The sequence below is a fragment of the Piliocolobus tephrosceles genome, chromosome 7 (genome assembly GCF_002776525.5).
Source record: "Piliocolobus tephrosceles isolate RC106 chromosome 7, ASM277652v3, whole genome shotgun sequence".
NCBI lineage: Eukaryota > Metazoa > Chordata > Mammalia > Primates > Cercopithecidae > Piliocolobus > Piliocolobus tephrosceles.
This window is the reverse complement of record NC_045440.1, coordinates 107407867-107434035: the sequence shown is the minus strand read 5'-3', so window position 1 is coordinate 107434035 and position 26169 is coordinate 107407867. Positions and strand designations below refer to the sequence as shown.

The 26169-nt window shown below is 32.4% G+C and overlaps 1 protein-coding gene across 22 annotated transcripts in view; it reads right to left on the bottom strand.

Moving 5' to 3' along the window:
- RIMS2 (regulating synaptic membrane exocytosis 2) overlaps window positions 1–26169 on the bottom strand; it is a 775110-nt gene that overhangs the window by 242923 nt on the left and 506018 nt on the right. For 8 of the 22 annotated variants that reach the window (XM_031935886.1, XM_031935888.1, XM_031935883.1 and 5 more), the window contains 2 exons: window positions 8713–8892; window positions 7725–7834 (listed from right to left, as the gene is read on the bottom strand). In XM_031935886.1, coding sequence (XP_031791746.1) covers window positions 7725–7834; window positions 8713–8892 — 290 coding nt within the window. Of the gene's footprint in view, window positions 1–6872; window positions 6906–7724; window positions 7835–8712; window positions 8893–24192; window positions 24259–26169 lie in introns of all 22 variants that reach the window. The other 14 variants (XM_031935887.1, XM_031935885.1, XM_031935882.1 and 11 more) reach the window with 6 other exon arrangements.

Below are 26169 nucleotides of genomic sequence, written 5' to 3'. Positions count from 1 at the left end.
ATGGATGAGTCCCAGATTTATAGCTACAGTCTACACCTCTAATATGAAATGTAGACCATATTTAATTTGGCATCTTCACTTGGATGTCTAACAGCATCTCTAACTTATCATATCCAAAACTGAGCACTTGATATTCTCACTCAATCTATTATTCTCAAGTATTTCCCTGTATTAGTTAATAGAAACTCCATTATTTTTCTATTTAGGCTAAAAACTTGGATGTCATTATGGAATCTTTCTTTCTCTTTTACCTTGTTGGGAAATGTTGTTGGCTCTATCTTCAATATCTATTCAGAATCCAACAACTTATACTGCTATCACACTGGTCTAAGCCAGTATCATCTGTTTCTGGGGTTAGTGAAAACCTTCTAACAATGTTCCCTGTTAGCAATCTTAATTCTTGAGGGCATTCTCAATGTAGCAATTGAAATCATCTTACTTAAAAAAAAAAGGGGTATTGTGTCACTTTAATCCAAACTTTCCCATTTTATGTGATAAAAACCAAAATCCCAACTATGATCTATAAGTTCATATATGAGTCACCCCTCTAGCCCCAACTATCCTTCTGACTGCACCTGCTACAACAATATACTTTAACATATCCACAATATGCTTTAACCAATTAAAAAAAAATGTCCTCCCTTAAACTTACTCATGAACTTTATTGTGATATATAAAATAAACTGTAAATAAAAAGCCTTTCTCTCAGAAGAAGATAGCAAAAGGATACATTCAATAAATCTTAATTATAGGTAAATAATCAAAACATTAAGCCAAGTAAAAACCAAGTTAGCATATGTGAAATATGTGCAGAGTTCTCATCTTACAAATTTATTCATTAATTTCTTGGTTCAACTATATCATATGTTGGATTGATTTATATAGCAATAGCAATGTTTTGCAGTGGAGAGGATTTCATATAATGATAAAAACACAAATTTATAAGTGTGCATATAAAAACAAATTTATAACTGAGGTTTCAACAATCATTGTCACTAGAAAACTTTACATGTGAAACTGCCTTTGCAAAATAAAGACTTTATGAGAAATCTGAAGCCGGGAGTGGTGGCTCACACCTGTAATCCCAGTACTTTGGGAGGCTGAGGTGAGGCGGGAGGATCACTTGAGGTCAGGAGTCTGAGACCAGCCTGGCCATCGTGGTGAAACCTGTCTTTACTAGAAACACAAAACTTAGCCAGGTGTGGTGGCAGGTGCCTGTAATCCCAGCTACTCAGGAGGCTGAGGCAGGAGAATCGCTTGAGCCAAATTTTATGATATAGAACGGGATGTTACTTTTTTGATAAAATCATTTTAAAATGCTAATATTCTAAATCAACATATGTAGACATATTTGATAATCAATAACTGCAAAACATACACAGTTCTACCATTCTGATAGAATTTGGTTGTGGCAGATTACAGAATTATGTCAGCAATAATTATAGGAAAATCACATCTAAGTATTAAAATCAATCATCTTTTTACTTTCCAGGCAGTTTTAATTCATGTATATAGAATTATGAAAAATCCACAAATGTTATAAATCTTCCTTTTATATTATTATTAAACTTATGATTAAATTTGTCTCATTTTCTACTTTAAACTTCTACTTTAAAATGTTTTTAAAATAATTCAATTTTAAAACGATTTCTGGATTGAAAAATATCCATGCTGTGATTTTGTAAATGTATAACATGACCACTAGTATCTTCCTCAGAATCCTTTCCCTTAACATGATCAACAAAGTTAATCTTCCAATTTTAATGCCATTACATTTCAATAAAATAGAATTGTATCAGAATCATTAAAGGTAAGTATTTTGAAGACTAATTTCCTATTCAGAAATAAATAAAAAAGAATAGACATATTAAATACTGGATAACTTAAATTGAGACTAATACTTGTACTTATGCTTATTTTAAAAAGCAATTCAAGTATATTACAAATGTCAATATGGAGTGTTTAATATCTAGAAAGGCACCAGAAACTTCATTTTAAGACTTGCCTTTTTTCCCATTAGTAGGTGGTGTTGGTGTTTCTCCCTCATTGTCTTTATAATATTGAAAACAGACAACAGTGATTAATGATTAAGATCATTAATAACCAAAATAAAAACAAACCACATCAAAAAAGATGAAATCACACAATAGGGAAACAAATCCATGCACTACACATGATATCCCATATTAATGAACACAAGAGAAAAGTATATACTTCCTATCTCATAGGAGAAGTAATAAAAACCAAATAAGTGAAAAATCATTTTTATAGTATATAGTTATGCTTTTACGTTAATTTAAAAACTGATGCAACTTACTAATTACTTTTGACAATAAAACACCAGCAACAAACTGGTTTAGCACATGGGCGTCTGTATCTTAATTAATTTAAAATAAGGAAGAGTGATATTAACTATCGCTAAAGTCCCCAAACTAATGCTATCTTAAAAAATGACTTTAATGTGGAAGACAATTAATGGCATGAAAGGCTACAGTGTTTGTATGGACTATATGAGATGCAGAGGAATGAGCTAATGGAAAAACATTACCTTAACAGCTAAGCTAAAATGAAATTCATTCTTATAGTATTCCATAAAAATGTGATTCCTAAATTATTCCAGGAAAATGGAAGAAAAATGACATTCTAGAAGTTAGATACTAGATATTCAGAACCCAAGCAATTCTACATGTCTAGAAATATGCAATTAAACTTGCCTGTTTCCATTATCAGATGATTTTGATATTTGTCACCTTTATGACATTGAAAAGTTACTGATAATGAGCAATTCTAGTAGCTTAAGAGATGTTTTCAGTTGTAAAACTAAAAACTCCACTGAAAGAATGCTTCCAAGAAAATATATCTTAGGTATAATATACGTAATGGTATTGCTTCCACACCATGGAAAGCAGAGGAAAAAAAGGCATAAAAAGAACACTCTATTATTCATAAATAAAAAGTGCTCAGTTAAACACTTGATAAAATTAAAGATATTCTGTATTATTCAAAGAAAGTTACAATTAAACTTGACAATTGGATAAGATTAGTATTCAATTCTGAGTTTCAAATAAAAATAGTGAAAATTTGATAAAAGTAGTATATAAAAATACACTGATTTACTGATTATATAATGTTTTAACTTTTTTGAGACAGAGTCTTGCTCTGTTGCCCAGGCTGGAGTGCAGTGGCATGATCTTGGCTACTGCAACCTCTGCCTCTCAGGTTCAAGCGATTCTCCTGCTTCGGCCTCCCAGGTAGCTGGGACTACAGGCGCATACCACCACGCCCAGCTTATTTTTTTATTTTTAGTGGAGATGGGGTTTCGCCATGTTGGCCAGGCTGGAATCTTTTAAGTTTTAAAATCATTTCACGAACATTAAACATTATGACAGATAAATATAATAGGAACTTTAAAAACAACAAAAATAAAAGGTATGCATTTCATTTAGAAAGATGGGGAGAAATTATGATTGACAATAAATATTAGAGCAATATTGAACTGGGATGAAGAAGAGAAACCTATAATTGCTTTACTTTAGGAAAAAAATATAATGGAAAAAATGATCATGGTCTATAAATGTTTTAATGGAATTATATTCTGCTCTATATTTCTTTATAATTTGCTTCTACTAGATTCAAAATCCATGGGAGAAGGTGCTAAAGCTTCAACAAACCTTTACTCACCACAACACATGATAAAATATGGTTTTCTAGTAGGTACTCATTAAATTTTTTTGAATAAACAAATGAATGTAAAGCTGGGTAAAGGGTAGGTGTATATCTTGGTCAGGGGCACTATCTATAATTCTAGTTTGATTTAAACATCAGGGAAAATATTTAGCCAGTTGGGTAAATTACATATTCTGACAAATTGCCTAGATAGCTTAAGTAATACCCATTCATTAATAAAATTAGGTAATTTATCTTAAAGTTAGTGCTGAAAAACAATCTATTCTTCATTGTGCAGTTATAAATTTGGAGCCTAAAGTCTTATGTAAAATTGAAAAGTCATATTTGAAAACATTCACTTATTTATTTTAGATATGCAGTCAGACAGACCTGCCTTGACCTCTTCTCCCTGCTTTTCTTCCCCCTGCTCTTCCACATGCTCAGTTTCTTCATTAACTTCTGTACTTGCATAAGCAAAGGTAAAGAAAAATATAAGACCAAACAGGTGTATCTGCTACTCTTCAAAGAAACTAAACAAATAAAAAATTCTAAATTATTCAGAAGATAAATACACCAATATCTATCTATTTATTTATTTAGAAACAGAGTCTCCCTGTCACCCAGGCTGGAGTGCAGTGGCACAATCACAGCTTACTGCAACCTGCGTCTCCTGGGCTCAAGTGATCCTCCCATCTCAGCCTCCTGAGTAGCTGGGACTACGGGAGTGCACCACCATGCTGGATATTTTTGTATTTTTTTGTAGTGATGGGGTTTCACCACGTTACCCAGGTTGGTCTTGAATTCCCGAGCTCAAGCGATCCACTCGCCTCAGCCTCCCAAAGTGCTAGGATTACAGATGTGAGCCACGGGAGCCACTGCACCTGGCCCAATAGATTATTTTTAATAAATTTCTGACATGCTATAGAAAAGTAAATGAATTTACTGGTTACTTATCACATTGTCTGCTTTTATGATGACTTTGTAAAAGGGAAACTGTGACTTTTAAAATATTTGTAATATGTGGATAACTGGGTAAAGTAGGCAAAATACTTTATATATAAACTTGGTATATTACTAAAAAAAGTTATATAACTTTTCTTCTAGAAAAAGAGAAAATGACATTTTACAAAATGGCAGTACATAAAAGGGAAAAATAATAATAATGCCTTATAATTTTTTAGTGCATTGTGCTTTCTATATTATTCTTATTTTACTTTTCTGGTTCTAAACAAAGATAAGTGGCTAAAAATACATAAGACTAAAATATAAAATAATCAAGATCATAAAGAGTTAAAGTATGACTCGGTTATTTGTTGGCTGTCGAAAACGATTTGAAAATAAATATTTTAATACTTTAATTCTAAAATAATGTCATTAAATTACAGCTTCTCACAATTAACTTTTTAGGTGATAATCCAAACATAATTTGATTTAGACCATCAACTGGTAAGTCTATTTTGTGCTACTTACTGAAGATTAACTGAAGTTGAGATTTCTAAAAGAGATATTATATATCTTCTTTAAAACTAAAAAAGTTTGCATAATCTACTGAAGTCTCCATATCAACATTTATAAAAACACTTTAAAAAATCATCCATACTTTTATATAAAACAAAACCCCTTTTATTTAATACTAAAAAGAATAAGGGAGGTTTTGGCCCCTCTTTCTTTTATGAAATTTAAAAAAATGGAAAAATCACAACTGGGAACTTTAAAGGAAAATTTTGGTTTTAATTAATCTTATAGGGTCAAAAACAATAGTAAAGAGAATCTTTACTGAGAAGCCCATCAGGAACTTCACCAACCCTGACTTTCAGCATCACCAATAGGCTCTGTTTTCTAGTATACTTACTATTACAAAGAATAGAGCTACTTGTATTTCAACAGTCTATTGCTATAAACGACATTAAAAATTCAATTTTAAAAATGTACACAAATTATAGTTTCTGACTTTATATGCCAATAAATGATGTTGAAACTCCATCTTTAAAAACACTGAAGAGAAAAAAAGTTACATAAATACTACTAAACTTTCCTTAGGAAAAGTGATTTAAAATTCTATGCCCCCAATTTTATGCAAATAATTAAGAACTATAAAAATGCTGTGAAGTCTTTTTATCAGGCAGCATAATAGACCATCAGTCACAATATCACTGGATTGTTCAAAATTATGGTACTTGGAAATAGAAAGAATGACAAAACAGAAGTTGACCATCATCCAGTTAACAAGAACACAACTTATATCAACAAGTTATATAAGGGTATAAAAGTATTGCTGCTCAAATGCAGCACACTTACAAATTTGTTACAAATAGTTTACAGAAATATGAATTTTAATATAAACATATATAGAATGACAAGATTATTGTAGTGGTACTTTGTATACTATTTGAGGTAGCTTTTCCCTTTTTAAATAAATATTTCATGAATTTATTCAACAAAGATTTATTGAGGGTCTACAATGTGCCAGGCATTATTCTGTGTGCTAGAGATTCATCAGTAAACAGTCAACAAGTTTTTAAAGATACAAACTTAATTTCAGATTTCCATAACAGGCAGATGATTTTGTATTGATCTAGCAAATGTATGACACTCCATATATCACCATTCAGTATTTTCTTCTGAGTCATAATGTAGTGTTTGATAATGAAAGTGTATCATATTTAACTCTGATATACTGTAAGCAGTCTTGCTACAACATGAAAAATGATGTTGGAAATACAAGCCACAATCACTATCTAATTCAACAACTTTATTTTCTAGAAAGCCAAATTTAATAATTAAAAACATCATCATAAATAAAAAATGAAATATATGATGATAAATATAACTACACTATGTATACATCCTCAATGATGTAAACGTAGACTGCAATTGATATCTTTGGTTAAAGTCTTACTCAAAATCTAGTATTCTGGTTAAAAGGTACATAAAAATTTTATGAAAGAGCACATTTTATCTGGTCATTTAAAAGAAGTTAAACTCTTTGCATTCTTATTTGATCAATCAAAGAAATTTAACTTCTTGGCATAATTTCCAAGTTAAGAAAAAAGTTGAATACTTTGTCAGATATCATAAAACAAAATAATTTTACTGTATATAAGTCTATACAACAAAGGGACATCAATTGCAGTTGGGTTTATTTTTGCTTACTAGCTCCCCAAAAAGGCTGTTAGCACAAAACAAACCCTCCTTTATGTACAGACCTTCATAAGGTTCTATCTCCTTGACTCCATTGTCTAGGGAAACAAAATAAAAACAAAAAACAAAACAAAAACAAAAGAAAAAAAAAGGAAAAAAAGGGAACCAAAGCACAGGGGTTAAAAACAACAGAAATTTCCAAAGGCACAGAATGTATTATCTACTAGAGAAAAGTTAAATGATTTAAATATATATGTATTATTTGCAAAGCACATCCAGTTACTAAATAAAGGGATCATTGAAAAAATGATCTTAAAAACCATTATATTCAGTTATCCATGTTTTTAGAGGTCCTTTATCCAAGAATTTATAGATGTTTGGGAAGTATGTTCATGTGTGTGTCAGCAAACAGTGCTTCTTATGCAAAAATGTAAAATTAATAAAAACATTAGTACAACATGCATCTTTCATTGTATATTCATGATTACCTTTTTCTTGTTCTCCAGTATTGAGAAGGATCACCATTGTTGTGCATCAGCTAACCAGTCCTTTGCAGTGTGTGAAAATTGATTTGGCTAGTTACTAATAAACTTTATATAACTATCAACAATTACATAAACTTAGTTGTGGCAAAGAAATATTATCCAACAGCTCATTTAAGAGTATTATGTTTACTTTTTAAGATGCATTTATTCAAATTTAAAAATGTGCAAGAGCAATAAAGATACCTTATTTTACCTGGAAATATTACAAATTTTTATGCAAAAATACATAATATTTATAAATATAACTATTATCAAATAAGACAAGGCATACAATTAACAAAAGAAGAAAACTAACACAAAAGTAAGAAAATCTTGATTCACCTTAGCTTCCATGTGTATTTCCTAAACGACATAAGTGGAAATAAAACTTACTTCTATCCAATGTTCCCTTTGGTGGAAGCTGTGGAAGCTGTCGGCCCCTTCGTCCTGCCACTGGAGTACTTGATGGGCTTGTCTGGACAGACCCAGTACGAGGATGAGACCTAAAGACACACCACTAATATTAATTTTCAGTATAATGAGTTACATATTTTTAATACCTACATTTGGTTCATATGATAGCTGTATAAATACAATTTAAAAAGAAGTTTAGCTGCAGATTAAAAGGTTAGGAAAATTGGACAAAATATGGATATCTGAATGATTAAGTAGCAAAAGATGTTTATTTTTGGTGTAATATGCATACATACACATACATGCACACAAAACCCTACAGTAAAATCCATGGAATTATTAATGTAAATTAGTACTCTATCCATTGAAAGCAAGAGGACAATTTCACAGATCAAGAAAGAAAAGACTGTACTTTTCTTTCTACCAGATTTCAAACTTTCAACACTAACCTTTCTCCCTTGATCCAGAGATTTTTACTCAGGCTTATATTAAATATTCCTTTATTAGAAAATATCTCATGAAACTACAAATAAAACTCTGAACAATTCAAGATTCAACTAAGGAAAATATTGGTTAATACATAACAGTAGTATCGACAGAAACTAAAAAATCTAGTTTTATTTATAATCATTATGATGATTTGAAAAGTGATGTGTAATGGACACAAATAGTTTCTCATTCTGTAGGAGAGGAACATGACAGTTAATGACGGAATTTACCCAGGACTCCTGATTAATGAGAAATCACAAAACAAATGCAGTCAGGACAGTTAATAAACAAATTACAATGGTAGCGACACACTATTATATCCACTGAATATAAATAGTGTGTTTACATTGAAAGGTTAGTATCGATTATTACTAGTGATCAGCCAAAGATGATAGAAGAGACCATTTAGCCGCTGGGAAAATAAAATGGTGTGCTGGTGGGGCAAAGGGGAAATTAGTCTGATTGATTTATCTTTCACCTCGATAAGGCAGGTGAAGGAGGGGCAGATCTTCCAGTCATTAATGAAGGCATCGACCTCATGAGGTTTGTATCAGGACGTTCAGTGGATCTGGAGCGGGTGGTGGTCCGCTCAAGGAGAGGCCGTTGTTCTGTTGATCTGGATCTGTGATATGGCTGTCTATCTGCTGCTTCACAATCCCTGAAACGTTAGTCAAAAAGCAGCTCAGTTGATCTTTAGTGCCCTTCTGCTATTTGGTTATGATGCATCAAACTGATTTTGAAAAAGGTAACTGTTTAAAATTATGGAGTATGTAAAAAGTTTTCTTTTCCCCAACATATTCTGAGCAATTTCAAATGAAATTTCTTAAGAATTTCTAAAAAACCAAATCTGCCTTTCAAAGTAATTTCCAGCAAAGATAATAGTCGCTCAGTCATAACAAATAACAAACAAAACTGCCTGCTTTCCAAAATGAATTCCCTAAATGGAATACGTGAAATAATGTGAATTATTCTATTTTAAAGAATTCAATGACTTTTCCTAACATTTTCAAGAGTGAAGAAAACCATATGAGCATTAATTCTGTAGCACCTGAAGCTGTTTAGTACTATACCAACTAAGATATAAAAAGGCTTTCAGAAAACACTATACACCTGAACATTTAAACAGAAGAATGAAAATGAGGTTATAAGAAAATAGGATGACTTTGAAGTCTGTAGCCATATTTAAACCTGATCCACAAGAAAAATCACTCTGTAGAAAACTGGTTAACTGGCTGTCTATCTCGGTGCACTTTAGCTATGCCAACTGATTCAATTCAGAATGGGTATTAACTGAAACAATAATTCTGAAACAGCATGATCTCTTTGACCACAAATAAATCTAATACCAAAACTTAATCCTTGTTGAAGGAAGTATCCTTAAATTTAAGCAACCTCTCCTTGTTGACCTTTCTATCCCTGGAACCTAGCATAATACTTTTACATCTAACATGATCAATAAATGTTTTCTAACACCAGCCCCACAATATGGGAGATGACTTTAAAAACACTAGCTTTGGCTCCAGAATTCAAAAGTAAAACATGCCAAAGTATATTTCAAATAAAATTATTCCTCCCCATCTAGTTGTAAGCACAAAAATGGAAATGCTTATATAATACCGACAGTCAAGAAAGCATTAGTCTTCCTCAAAGCTAATGTTTCAATGACATCCACTTTACCTATAAGTTATCTCAACCTTAATTTGGATAATGAAAAATGCAAGTAATTAAAAAAAAGAAAGAAAAAAAGGACATAATTTCCCAAATGTCATGAATTATATGGCAAACAATTGTGTACTAGTTAATATTAGATTAGGTGACTTTAGAAAGTGAATATTGGCTTTATTCTACACCATATCTTGTGATTATTTAACATTTTAAAGTCATAGGGTAACATATAAGTCAGAGCATTTTTAAATACTTTTAAATCCATATACTATCATGTGATTTACTTTCTAAGTTCAGTATTTTTGCATAAGTGCATCCAGAACATGTCAAAATAACTGACATTAAATGTAAATATATAAAAAATATTTAATTACTAGTAACAGTTACATGGCAAGAGAAATGAAAAGGTAACCTCATAGTGTAAATATCATAGCTGTCTTTTTGTTTCTGAAAAACTATTTTAAAAGAACACTTTTTTTATTATACTTTATGTTCTAGGGTACATGTGCACAATATGCAGGTTTGTTACATGTGTATACATGTGCCATGTTGGTGTGCTGCACCCATTAACTCATCATTTACATTAGGTGTATCTCCTGATGCTATCCTTCTCCCCTCCCCTGACCCCACATGTTCCCCTTCCTGTGTCCAAGTGTTCTCATTAAAGAACACTTTTCTTTAGAAATAAGTGTGTTCAGTAGTTTGCTACATGTTTTTAGTCTAACATCTTTATATATCTTCATCATAATAAACAGAAACAAAAGGTATATCTCTTTATATATTATTTCTTAAATTGCTTAAAACCTATTTTTTAAGAGTACCCATCTTTACATTTATTTTAAAGATTTATCTGACATTAATAATAAACATCTTATTATATAACAAAACTTTGGGAAATAGCTACAATTACCCTAACAGAAAATTAGATTAATATTTCATGTGTTTATATATAATTTCATTTATTCTGATTCCATCAAGAAATTTTTCCAAGTGGAAAGTGGAGTAAATGTTAGGATATGCAGTTTCACTTCTTTGGGAAGAATGATTTTTAATAACTGAAAAATATGATAATGAGTGAAAACCAGAGAATTATTTTAAATGTGTTGCTATGTCCTATGTCCTCAAAAGGAGACCATTATTCATAAAACAGAGGTCACTCGTTAGGAAGTAGCCCTTACAAAAAAATGTCTCTTTATAAAAAAGTTGTTTGAAAATTAACCCATCTTTTACATTTTACTTATATAGTTTTGTCCATAAATACAAAGTATATATTAAATAAATACCATAGTGTGAAATGAAAATAGGTTGATAAATGAAAAATGAAAAGAACCACAGTAGAAGGTAGAAATTTCCCCAAATGTCCCAACACAGTTAAGGGGAATGGAAAGCTACTGTATTTTAAACTGTCAGCACACAAGAGAAGGCTGACACAGGCTCCTGCTCCCACATTGGATAAAAATAGATCTGACTAGCTCAGACACAATGTTACTGCTATGAAAATTTAAAGCAGTAATGCCTAAATTACCCAGTCTTATATCAGGCCCCTTAAAGGGACTGAGATATAACACTCACAAACTCCCACCAAAATTCTGAATTTGTTTTAATTTAAAGATGAGAATATATAATTAATTTTGAATAGCAGCAACTGAATAGTGGGAAATAATAAACACTTGTAAGGCCTAAAATATTTTAGGGCCCACTTGGGGTTCTTGGAGTCTTCATTTCAAAATAAGTCATTTCCTCTGTAATCATTTTATTTACTTTAGTTTATGTTATACATATAAAATATTATTCCAAAAACAGTGGCCATGGTTTTATCAGATTACCAAAGGATAAGCCACTGAAAAAGCTAGGGCCCCCTCACCTGTAAGTTTAAATCTTTCTTACGTAAATAATTCCATTGTCTTTTAAAAAGTGATTTAATATCTATCACTGTTTCATCTTTTTGAATAGTTTACATTTTCTAATTTCTATTTATAATTAATTTTTTTTTGCACGTGAATTGATCTAGGCTACTGTCCATCATTATCTAATGGCTGTTATTCTAAAGTGTATGCATTCACAAAGGATACTGTGTAGCAGCTCCTCCACTAATTTATGTTGACTAACAATGTTATAACAATACATACTATTGTTAACAACCCAGTCTTAAAAGCACATTATTAGCATATGCAGATTTTGAGATGAGGATGAACTGACAATAGGCCACAATAAAGAAAACAATTTAGAAGACCTTCGTCTTAAATAGTAATCTTTATGCATAAGAAAAACAAACTGAAAGAATGTGATTTAGTATTTATTTTCAGTCATTCTAAGGGAAAAATAATTTTATAATCATTCAGTGAAGTTGTCAGTTTTGAATCATTTTTTCAGGTCTACATAGTTGCTCATAAAATATTTTTAAAAATTTCCAAGTATGTGATGCAACTTCCTACCTATTTTATCAGTTTTGCAATGTACTTTAGGTTTCCTAATTCAATAAAAGGACAAGGGATTTGTATGCAAGGGATTGTATGCAAGGGAACTGTCTTGCAAGGGATTTCCCTCTATTAGGGAAGAAGAGGTCAGTCGGCACTCTTGTCTATAATCCAGTGTTATTGCCATCCATCCATCCATCCATCCATCCATCCATCCATCCATCCATCCATCCATATCTTTCACAATGATACAACTCCAGATCAAAGTAAGCTCAATGCAGAGTATCTCTACAGGTATGATAAATACTAAGAATACTAAAACTCAGAAATCAATGAAAATTTTCCCAATATGTAACTCAGAACCTAGTCTGTATTAAATCAGACTTATTTCATGTTTATATTGGAAAGATGTCATAAGTAAATATAATAGGTTTTCTTGAAAAGTAAACTTGTAAAAAGTAAAGCTACTTAGGAATTATTCTTTTCCTTTATAAAGCTGACATCTTAAATTCAAAAAAATTGGATATATCTCTGAAGGACAAGTATAGTCTCAGGTTTGGAGCAAGAAATGACTTCTCTATATCCATACTGTATAGAACAAGCTGATGAATAGCAGAAGTGCCAGACACAGTGGCTCATGTCTGTAGTCCCAGCACTTTCAATGCTGAGGCAGACAGATGGCTTGAGCTTAGGCATTTGAGACCAGACTGGGCAACATGGTGAAACCCTATATCTACAAAAAATACAAAAAAAAACTAGCGGGTGTGGTGGCAAACACTTATAGTCCTAGTTATTCAGGAGGCTAAAGTGGGAGGAATGCTTGAACTCAGGAGGTCGAGGCTGCAGTGAGCTGTGATCATACCATTGCACTCCAGTCTGGGTGATAGAGTGAGACTCTGTCTCAAAAAAAAAAAAAAAAAAAAAAAAAAATACCCAGCAGAAACATTTCATTTTTGTTAAAATATCTTGAATATCTACAGATTTTCTGGGCGTTAACTGCATAACTGAAGTATAAATACATGATAAAATATACTAGAAAACATTAAAAATGAAACATTTTAGAATAATATAGCATATATACATATTTATATATAACAAATAATTTAAAGTAATTATGACAACTTTAAAATTACAATTTTCATGTTCATCACTAATTGCAAGACTAACTTTTTAAAAACTCTAGCTTATTATTTTAGCATCATTTCTGATGTTAAGAGGATTGCAAGATACAAAATATTTGTCATAGAAATCATGGTGAATAAGCAAATAGGTATTGTGCACAAATAGGAATATTATATTATTTTGGAGATTAATTTATCATTGGGCATAACAGCATTATTCTACAGAATCTTTCTGTTGAGTTAGATGTAGAGACTCTATATTAGTCAAAAGTAAATAAGCTTATTCAATAATAACAACAATATTTAGAGTCAGCCAAGTTAATAACAATCTAAAATGTGAAAATGGTATAATATATATATTGATGTGACAAAGCAAGACACCATTCATGTAGGAAAAAAATTACTATTACCCACAAGCCTATTATTTTATTATCAAAAAGAGAAGTATTCTCACATCTACAAAGGTATTTAAAAAATATATTCATTATTGAAAATTGCACTAAGAAATGACCAAATGTTTCATTTTCCTCAAGAAAATTAGGGACAAATACAATACTGAACAATAACATATACTGTATTATTAAACACACACACACACAAACATATAAGATGTAAATATTTTGAAGATATTTTGAGTATATTAAATATTTATAATTTTCATTGTTACTTAATTTGTATTTAAAAAGTAACAGAAATAAAACCACAAAGCAGGATTATTTACCCAGCATAATTAATGCAGAACAAATTAATACATCTTTAAAATATAAATTTTAAGAATACTGAGAGATAATATTACATCTTACCTGTAAAATCCTTATTTTTATGAAATAGGTAGTTCCCATATTCAGTGAATGTTCAAATTTAATAATGATTTGTCAAACGTAAAAATTAAAGTTATTCCACCAACGTATTGATATTGATTATGACTTCCTAGATTCTCAGATTCCATAAAATAGAAAACATTTTTAAAGGTATATCTCTAAACAATATAGTTATGAATTGCTATTGTATTATATCAGTATATCTGATGAGGTATGGCTCTCAAGCTAGAATACAGATTCAATAGTTTACTGATCAATTTTGAACAATTCACCAGCATTCCTTTTGTTTTGCTGTTTTTATGTGGATAGAGAAATGGGTATAATGCAAATCTCTCAAATACACTGTTGCCTGATGCCAGCAGCGGTCACTTCATAGTACCAGTCCAAATCTCATACTCAGATGTAGCAGTCTGAAGATTGCTTAATGCTCCCCAACCCCCCAACTAACAGAACAAAAGTTGTGCTCATTTTCAAGCATAAATACTATCGGCCTCAGTCATTACTATTACTGATGATATGATCTCAACATTCAACACAAATTTATTTGAAACACAAAAAAGCAAGACAAATAAGGCCCACCTGTCAAGGACAAAGCCACCAACAGAGGCAGACTAAGAGATGGTATAGGTGTTGAAACTATCAAATGGGGAATCTGAAATAAGTCTGCTTGATATGGTAAAGACTGTAGTAAAAAAGATGAACACCATGCATAAACAGATGGGGAAATCAATGGAAAGGCTAGGAATAATAAAGTAGAATATGGTAAAATGTTAGCTAAAAAATTAGATCGGAATCAATTTATGACAATTTTTAATGCCTAGTTAAGAGGTTTAAACAGTTTAATTTTCAATGAGAGTAATAAGAAAAACTTCTGAACAAAGGTAATTTCCAAGTAATAAATTAAGAAGAATAATTCAACAGTAGTGCAGAGAATGAGCTAGATTAGGAAAAGGCTCTGACTTGTAGTAATAAGGGTGGAAACAGAGAAGAAGGTATGAATGACAAACATTACAAATCACAATATACAAAATATATAATATAAAATATAGAGAACATACATAATATTCAGAAGCATGCAAACAATATTAGCGATAGAAGGAATCTCAGAAGTTATATAATCCAAACTCTCTGACTTTAGAAATGAGCAAACTAAGGCTTACAGAAGCTTGGACGAATTCACAGAATTTGATATTTTCTGGGCTGGAACTTGAACTGGGCTGTCTTTATTCTAAGCCTGCTAATTTCACTGAACTGTGTTTTCTTTGATAGTAGGGATTTTTTTTCTCTCAAAAATGTTAGACAAATCACCATATAAATTAAATATTAAAAATACCTTTTAAATTTTCAGCCTCAGAAATGAAATGATGATCTATTAACAGAAATTAAATAGCTCAAAAAAGGCACATACAAAAACCCAAACCCAAATATATATATTTATATCTATAATATCAGTAAAGCCCTGGAGGCAGAGGTCAAACTGTAGAAGGTTAAGGCTTAGGAGCTGATGAAGGAGTGAAGGAAGCATATGTAAAAACACATAATCGAGATATCTGACCTAAGTAAAAAGAGAGAGACAGAGAGAGAAATAGACCACTCTCAAGTTAGCTTGAAGAAAGAAGGTATTATTATTATTATAGTTTATTTATATTTTTATTTTTGAGGAGTTTTGCTCTTGTTGCCCAGGCTAGAGTACAATGGCGCCATCTCAACTTATTGCAACCTCCACCTCCCGGGTTCAAGCGATTCTCCTGCCTCAGCCTCCTGAGCAGCTGCGACTACAGGCATGCACCACCATGCCCAGCTAATTTTGTATTTTTAGTAGAGATGGGGTTTCTCCGTGTTGGTCAGGCTGGTCTCAAACTCCTGACCTCAGGTGATCCACCCACCCCGGCCTCCCAAAGGGCTGGGATTACAGGCGTGAGCTACTGCACCCGGCCAGAAGGTATTATTAAGACAACTTCAACAGTAATTTGAGGAGAAATAAAATCAGTAAAGGAAGAAAGATTGAAATACAACAGAAACAAGAAATAATAAATGCAGGAAAATTCCAGAGAAACTAAGACAGGCTAGAGTCAGAAATGTAAAAAGAAGTTAGTTTTGATGGAGAACAAAACAGTTGTAAGAGGACAGAAGATGACTGGTAAAGTAGAGAAACTAACATTAAAAATGATAGCAGATGGGAAAGTGTGTTATTGCTTACATCACATTGACTAAGAGCACTCAGCACTACCTTCCATGTAGGGAATCTTTAAGAAAACAGTCTATGTGTAGAACCATGACTCCACTAGCTTTGTCAGAATCCTTTCTTTAACCAGGGTTCTAGTTATGATACCCATCTTGAGATAAGACCATCATTGCCTCTCTTCAAACTTCATAGCAGCCCTCATCATTAATCTGGACACAGGTCAAACCTTTCCAGGAACCCTTAGCCAGTTCTGGTATTAAAACAACTGACAATTAACTTAGAATATTTTAATTTAATCAGTTCTATTCAATTATCTTATCTCTGTGATTGTTGGCTATCAAGTAAAAGGCAATCCCCACTGCCCCCTGGTATCTTCTTCTCCCTAAATTCTTCATTTCCTATTCTCTCTTCTACATTATTCTTAATCTCTTCTAATTCTCTTTTGTATTTTTGAGAACCCTTATTCCATTATTAATAAACTTCCTTAAACATCAACCTTCCTGCAGGATGGTTTTTGCATATTCCTGCCTCAAATAACATTTAGTTCAACTGTGTAGCCTCTGCTTCCATTGTAGCCTTCATCTGCAGAAGCTACTTATTCTTTCACATTTCACAGTCCAGGAATCCAGGAGGGGAAGGTGGCTCTCTAGAGACACTTCTGACTATTACCCTCTGAACCATAATGGACATAGTCCTTACTTCTCTTAAGCATTCCACTTGGCAGTAACATTCATTATTAATACCGGTTGCTATTATCTACCCAACTTCCAATCACTATCCCTTAATCATTGCTAATTTTAGGGATTGACTATGGTAGTGCTAGAAGATTTCAATGCAAAGGCAGAAAATCATTGAACAATCATGAACCCCAATCTCCAGATTTTCAAGACTTCAATAACCCTTACTTTATTCTGGCATCAGTCCCACAAATTCCTGCCAGTGTATATCACTATCTTTGACTTTCTTCTTTCCTTATCCACCCTGGACTCTATGACTGATCATCTGAACCACTCCCATAAAACACTCAGATTCCCTTCTAACCAATCTTCCTACTCACACAGTCATTAAAACACTCACAATGGTTTAATAACTAACTTGATTTCTCTCTATTAGTATCCTTTTACTTAGCTTCACTTCTCCCATCTATTTTCTTCCTGCCTCAGTGGCAAATAACAGTTTCTTTCTGCTCACAAAATCCACCCGTGTGTTTAGTCTGATTACTTCCTACCTCTCCTAAGACTCTTCTTCCAATCATTCTCTCTTTTTTTCTGTATTTTTGACTTATCTTTCTCTAAAACATCCTTTGCTCCAGTGTGTGAACACATGGATGTATTTCCTAATCGAAGGGAAATAAACATCTTTTGATATCACATATGCTATCTAATTCTTCTCCTTCACACTTTCTTGATAAGTTCATTTTCTTATCTCCTGGTCATACTTAGGCTACTGCAACCTGCTTTTTCCCCCCTCACCTTCCTTCTAAAATTATCCTAGCTAAAGTCATCCATGACACCTCACTTGACATATCCAACAGGCATTTTTCATTCATTATTTTTAAAGTAATGTTATTACTTTCTTCTTGAAACTATTCCTTTAGCTCTCGTCATTCCACTTTTCTCATTTTTCTTTATGTAGCTCAGAAGTTCTTCTTCCTCCCTCTGCCACTTAATGATAATGTTTCTCAAGCAGGGAAAAACTTCTAAGCCCTCATTTCATGGGTTGTTTCTCAGACTGATTTCACTTACTTTTTATGACTGCTTACCATTAGTAGTGAATTTACTCTGAAATTACTCTGTGTAGCTTAGGCAACTTCAAGTTTTAAAATTGTTTACTCTATTCCTTGCTAGATGTTTCCTCTTAGCTTTCTCAGTAATTCCAAAACTGAACTTGTCTCACACCTAAACTGATTCCCCCGCTAAGAACCCACCTGGACCCTGCTAAGGTACCTTATGAATCTAGTTATCCAAGGTATAAGACTGGGAATTTTTCATGACTCTGCACTCTCTCAAAATCCAAATTCCATTATTTATCAAGTATTGCTGATTTTAGTTTATTAAAACCACTATTTTCTCTCAGTTCTTCCATCCACTACATGTCTCTCTTTTCATTTTTTCTCTTCAAATCAATCATTCACATAGTCTGTAGGTAGGTACTCTAAGGTGAACAAGCTTGTTATCACCATTCCTAATTAAACTCCTTCAAGGTACCTCTAGAACCTACAGTCTTTGATCTAAGTTCCTTAACATTTATGAAGAGTATATAAGATTCTTCAGGCTGGGCATGGTGGCTCACATCTGTAATCCCAGCGCTTTGGGAGGCCAAAGTGGGCAGATCACCTGAGGTCAGGAGTTCGAGACTAGCCTGGTCAACATTGGGAAAATCCATCTCTACTAAAAATACAAAAATTAGCCAGATGCAGTGGCACATGCCTGTAATCCCAGCTACTCAGGAGGCTGAAGCAGGAAAATTGCTTGAACCTGGGAGGTGGAGGTTGCAGTGAGCCAAGATCTGCCATTGGCACTCCAGCCTGGCGACAGAGCGAGATTCCATCTCAATAATAATAATAATAATAAACAAGAGATTCTTCATAAGTGGAACCCTCTCTATCATTCCAGATTCATTTCTTCCTATTTCCCACCTTGCAAATAATGTTACAACAATTCTAAAATACGATATTTATTACTTCTGTGACCCTGTTCATACATTCTTTAAAATGTCACAAACATCCTCCCTCACCTCCACATGAATCTAAATAATTCCTATTTATTCTTTAAGATACAGCTGAGTTGCTGTCTCTTCCATGACACTTTACATAAAAATCTAGCTGCCCACCATAGATGTTAGTAGTTCCTTAATATGTTGTGTATAGCTCTAAGCAGAGATGAGTACTAGAAAAATAAGTAGGGTACAAAGGTAAATGTTAAAAAGGTTATATTTATTAAAATAAAGGGTATATTTTAATAAAGAGATATTAATAAAGGGTAACATGATATCCATCCTAAACATGTTTGTTCAAATGAGTGCATTTTAAAAGGCACAATGAACCAAATATTATTTCATACTAGTTAGCATAACCTGGCCAGAAGACTTGCTTTGATTTCTATTGTTAGTTAATATTGTCTCTTGAAGTAATATAAAAAAAGCTTAGCAAACATTATTTTATTTAAGTCTCTATTCTTCTGTTCCAAAAGAGGTAGTCCTCATAATTTTTCATGTTATACACTACGGTAGACAGACCAGTGAAAGCCCAGCTTCTTCTAATGGAGTGGGCATAACTGGAGATGTCATGTTGAATTTACTACATTCATCCCATTCATTTAGAAAGTTCCAGATATCATATAGCCAAACTATGGCCCAATTGAAGCTATTAACACATATTTTATTCCTAGGAAACAATTTCCAGTTGAAAGTATATGCTACCTTGAAACCAAGGCTAGAGAACTGAATACTTAGATACTGATGCTACTTTTTTTTCCCACAGCTCTCAATGAAAAAGTTACTTTTTATTGTCTATTTTTAAGTGGTCAATTATTTTGACTCAAGTAAGTAAGAATTTGGATAATCTAGTCCAAAAACCATTCTGTAAGAGAAAGAAAGTAATCCAGGTTTGAACCTTGTTAAATACGTAAAAGAAGAACAATGTAGCAACAGCATTGAGGATATTTCTGAGAATGGATTCAACTTCTGGAAATGTAAGTAGATAAAGAAAGATGGAGACTAACAGCAAGAAAATAAAGGGGTCAAGAGAGTAGCATTCTCTACTGAGACAGAAGAACAAGTGAGGTAGAAATAACATAATGAAACAATAAGAAAAAAAGTGTGCAATAAAGGAGTCCAAGAGCGTAGTATTCAAATTAAGATTTCAGAGCTAGAACAATTTCTACTGATAATAAAATGTAAAGTATGGTCATGAGAGTGACTGACCAAAGTAGAATTGGAGATAAAGCTCACTCACTACATTAGAGAAATTTTAGGAAGTGAGTGGGTGCTAAATACATTATTGAGGTAAAGGCTAACATTACTCTGGCTTGATGGCAGGAATTGTGATGTTGAGGAAGACTAAAGCCAGGTTCTAAAATCATCCGTGAATAAAATGATATTACTAAGAGGTCAACAAACGACAGCAACAAGGAAGGGTAGTGGGTGGTTGTGTTTACTTGCATTACACACAAAGGTACAAGATATAAAAATAACAAGCACAAAACATTACAGAAATAAATACAGGAGAATGGATAGATTACTAGGTCAGCATTCACATGTTCAACACATGTCCAAAAAAAGATTAGTCCAAGAATCTCAAAGTGGATTGGGATGGAGGTCAGAAGGATGAGAAACTTAGAAAGTTAGTAGAGTAAATAACAAATGATCAAAGTCCCTTAAAAAAAGTAAAAAAAGAGGAAGTTACACTGCAAACTCAGCATAGCATTTATTACTTCTGTGAAAGAGGCACAGGGATATAATAGGAAAGGAGAGTGCAGGGAAATGTGAGATACATAATTAGATGTTCTGGTTCTTGGTTTGGGTAGTAGATTCAAGGATGTCATGTTATTACATTGTGTTGTAACTAATACACATTCATTTGTATGTAGTAAAATTAGAAGAAAGCTAATATTTCAAAAAAATTATGGATACATAATAGTTATACATATTTATGGGGTACTGTTACATTTTGATACAAACATACAATATATAATGATCAAATCTAGGTAATTGGGATATATATCACTTCAAACATTTACATTTCATTGTGTTGGGAACATTTCAAATCTTCTTTTCCAGATATTTTAAAATATACAGCAACTTATTGTTAATTATAGTTGCCTGACTGTGCTACTGAACACTATATTTTACTCCTTCTATCTAGCAAAGATTTCTTGAGTAAGACCTCAAAAACACAGGCAACCAAAGCAAAAATTCACAAATGAGATTCTATCAAGGTAAAAAGCTTCTGTACAGCTTAGAAAACAATAAACAAAGTGAAGTGACACCTACAGAATGGAAGAAAATATTTGCAAGCTATTCACCCAACAAGGGATTAATAACCAGAATATATAAGGAACTCAACTCAGTAGCACAAAATAACAATAATAATCTGATTTTTTAAATGGATAAAATATTTGAATAGACATTTCTCAAAAGAAGACATACAATGGCCAACAGGTATATAAAAAAATGCTCAACATCACTAATTATCAGAGAAATGCAAATCAAAACCACAATGAGGTATCATTTCACCCAGGTTAAAATGCCTATTATAAAAAAAATCTGAAAATAACAAGTGCTGGAGAGGATGAAGAAAAACAGGAATGCTTGTACACTGCTGGTGGAAATATAAATTAATACAACCAGTATAGAAAACAGCATGGAGGTTCCTAAAAATCTGAACATGGAACTACCATATGATCTAGCAATTCCTTTGCTGGGTATATATCCATGAGAAAGGAAATCAGTATGTTGAAGAGATACCTGCACTCCCATGTTTACTACAGCACTATTTAAAATAGCCAAGATATGGAATCAACCTAAGTGTCCATCAACAAATGAATGCATAAAGAAAATGTGATATATATACACACAACGTAGTATGAACTAAAAAAGAAGGAATAAAATCATGTATGAAATGGATGATTAGCAAGATGAATGAAAACGGAGGACATTATATTGAATGAAATAACCTAGGCACAGAAAGACAAATATTGCATGTTTTCACTCATATGTGGGAGCTAAAAAATTGATCTCATGGAGGCAGTGAATAGAATGGTAGTTACCAAAGACTGGGAAGGATAGTAGAGAGAAGGAGATGAAGAGCAGTTGGTTAATGGTTACAAAATATTTTAAAAAAAAACTAAGGAACTTGATTCTTACGAGTTCTACCCATATTGTCTAGATCACTAGACTTAGACCCTCAAGAGTTTCTGTTGTCCTAGGGCAAGGCAAATACCTTAATACATATAAAATAAATATTACGTATACATGTAAATATGCATAGTAAATCCTCCATTAGATATTTGATAACTTGCTTGTGGAAACAGATTTTTCCATGTTACATTTTAATATAAACATTAATGATCTCTGTTTCCTCAGCACAAACCAAACTGTGGCACAGAAAGACAATTCATAAATGTCTTCTTCAAAACGGGCCAATTAGGCTGAAGTTGAGAATCTGGGGAAAAGTGCAAAATTGAGATGATCAAGAACTAATTCTAGCTACATTGGTGAATGGAGAAACTAAGTAACATAAAGCAAACAACCTATCTGTTGATAACTAAGAAAATACAAACTATTGAAAAAGTGATGTGATATGATTTTAACTTAGAATGAAATGAAGAGACACCAGAGTATATACAATAAGTCTATAATCAGTAATGTCTCATTCATATATGTCACCCACCTTTAAAAAGGCTTTAGCCAATTATCAAAATACAGTTACATAACTACTTTTCCATATTTTTGTAAGGTAAATGTATAATTACTGAAAGTAAAAAATAATGGGAATGTAATATATAGCAACAGTAAAAACAAAAAACAACAAAAGATAATTATTTAGGATTGAAGCAGAATAACAAAAAAGTAAAAAATTGCAAAAGAAAATTAAATATAGTAGTAACTATTATCATATAATAAACTGAAAGGCACTAAATTTCAATTATATTTGCTGAAAGATATTACAAAAGTTATTAGTAAATTGCAGTTGCTATTACCTCTTATGTTTCCTTCCACCTTTACCCACATAAATAAAATACTTACAAATTTACTCATTAGTTTTTAATAATTTTTATAAACTCTCTTATTATCAACTCTTAGTTAATTTCATAGGGATGAAGGAAGTCACACATAACTCCGAATCACTTAGAAACAATAGTCAAGGTGACCAATCATGGCACATAATTCCTAATTTATACTAGCTAAGACTTCCCCCACATTATTTCTTTACCTAAAAGATCTCAAATGTTGTCACTGGCTCAAATCTCTGTATCTTCATACAGCCTTGAGAACTTTTCAAATTTTAGAGATCTTCTCTCCCTTTTCTTTCTGATTAACCTCTCTTTCTAGTTAATCCCTCTTGCGGTTACATGCCAGGAAACTGAGATTTCCCTCCAATGTAAATTATATTTCCTTAAGGCATTGTAGCTGTACTATCTATGATTCACTGCAAATTCCCACTTTGGAAAGAGAAATGGTGGTAGGGTAGAAATGAACAAGTGTTTTCTCACAGACTCAGTATTCTCTGCAGATATGGATTACCTACTATGACAAAGGAGTAGATCACAGCCACCTCTGACAAGGTAACCACAAACAAATCAATTCAACCTAAGCACTTCAAGGACAGATTCCTCTACTCTGGAGTAGTGAGGTGGAAAAGTGAGTTTTCAAGACCTATGCCATCTAAATACCTAATTATGGACTCTGCTGAGGAAGGTGAGTAGTCAATTGGAGTTAATTTAAAGAGAATACTGTTACTCTATCTTTATAGATAATAGAGAGTTAACTGTAATTCCTGGTGAACTAAATTTTTAGAATCACCAAAGAGATGATCCTAATTTACAAAAGGGACACTGTATTTTTGATGTCCTACTACAATTAGTTAATATGTTTTATTTCATGTTGTTTTATATGGGTGATATTTCTGTATTTCATTAACAACCATATATGTATATACATAAAAACAGAAATACAAGTGACCTACATCATATCAATACACAGGCACAAGCAATTCCACAAACAGACTCAAATGTAAGAAAAATATACCTGCCATCCCTGTGATGATGGTCAATGGTCTGACTGTATCTGGAGCGAGGTAGAGTAAGAAAATGACTGCAAGCATGGCAGAAACAAGAATATAAATAAGACTCAAGAAAGAAGTGAAAAAAGTATAGTTTAATTTAAAAAGTGAGATTTAAAAAGACAGGCAGACAGTAAGCAAAGCAAATGGAAACTGTTATTGGAAAGCTTGCCCCCTCCTCCCAGTGTTCATTGTAATATGACAGTGCCAAAGGTTAATATATTCTAAATATTTTAAAATAAAATGCAACAAAAATATAACATTATCAATTATTACTCAAACATGTTTAGCACTATCTAGAATATGTTATATGATAGAGATGCTTTACCATTTTTTTAGGAGGAAAGATGAGATGAGAAAAATAAAATAAGCAGAAAGTTTAAGAAGGAAATAATAAATGAAGTAATTTCAAATACTTATAAATGTTGGGCAATTTATAAGGTAATTATTTCTCTTTTAATTATTATTAATTAAAAATAACTACAAAGGACTTTAACAATTCCATTTAATTAAGAGCAAACTGATCCAGATTACTTTTGATTATTAATTGTATTTATTAAATGTATTGGATGCCATTCATTTTTCCATTCACTATGTTTATTATGTATTATGTATTACATGCTATTGGCTTTGCTACCTTTCTTGCCTCATAACTACCATAAGTAATTCAAGCAGCACACTGATCTTTTACCCATCTCTTCTTTCCAAAGCACTAATTTAAAATTTCTTACTTTCTTAGAACCTTTAATACTAAAACAATTGATCTTAGCAGTTTATCATTATATTTCCATAAACAATGGAAATGAACCTTGAACTCTCTCAACTTCCACAATTCTATCTCTAAAGTAAACATACATTTAAATCTTCACTTGTCCTTGTCTTCTGCACCTACAGAGATGCCTCTACTTGTAATCCTGCTTCCCATATGACCTTGCTTCATTTATTATTCTCTTCTGCCTTCCCTTCCTCAACTACACTTAATCCTAAAAATAAAATCCCTGCTAACCTTTCCTTCTGTTCAAGCCACTGCATCTCGCTCATTTTCTTTTCAATATAGAACATCTTAAAATACATGCCTACAATTCTTGCCACCTCTGCCAGATTTTGCTTTCATGCTTTAAGCTTACTGTAATTTGACTTCTGCTTCTACCACACTCTCGAAGCTACCTTATGAATGTGAAATCCCCCCAAAATTCTTTCTTCTCCTCTTAATCCTCATCATAGTCCACTTACCTTTGGAATTAGACATTGATTTTCCAATCTCTATTTTTTAATACTCTCTCCTTTTTTGGTTTCCAAAACCTCTCTGGCTATTAAACATAGTATTTATTTAACACTGACCTATATGCCAAGTACACCTTTAAAAGCTTTGCCTACATTATCTCATTTACTTCTCATAACAACTCTTTGAGGTAGGTTCTACTATTCCCACTTTTGCACAGACAGATAAACTGAGGCTGTGAGTGCTTGTTCAGAGCTACATAGTAAGTGGCAGGACTGGGTTTCAAACTCAGGGCTTTCTTAATTCAAAACTCAGGCTCTTAACACATTTGTACATACAGCCTGGTCTCTCACCTATATGACTGGTTCTTCATGCATTTAATGTACTGGATTTCCTTTCTCTGTAGAGAGGCAGTGGTTTTCCAAGATTCATTTCCTGATCTTATATTCCAACACATTCTTTCTAAGTAATGCAATTGTTTTTATGGTGTAAACAGTAACTCTGCTTTATTACTGATTATTCTTTGGGTGGCACAACACTTTTCCATCTGCTTCTGGGCTCTCCACATAATGCTTGAGTGACAGGTAGACACTTCAGGAAAACACATGCTCATTGTGAGACTGGAACAATACCCTTTGCCTATTTGGACATTGGTGCCAATTTGTGAAATGAGGAGGTTCAAGCAGTGGTTTTCAAACTCTTTTTTTTTTTTTTTTTTTTT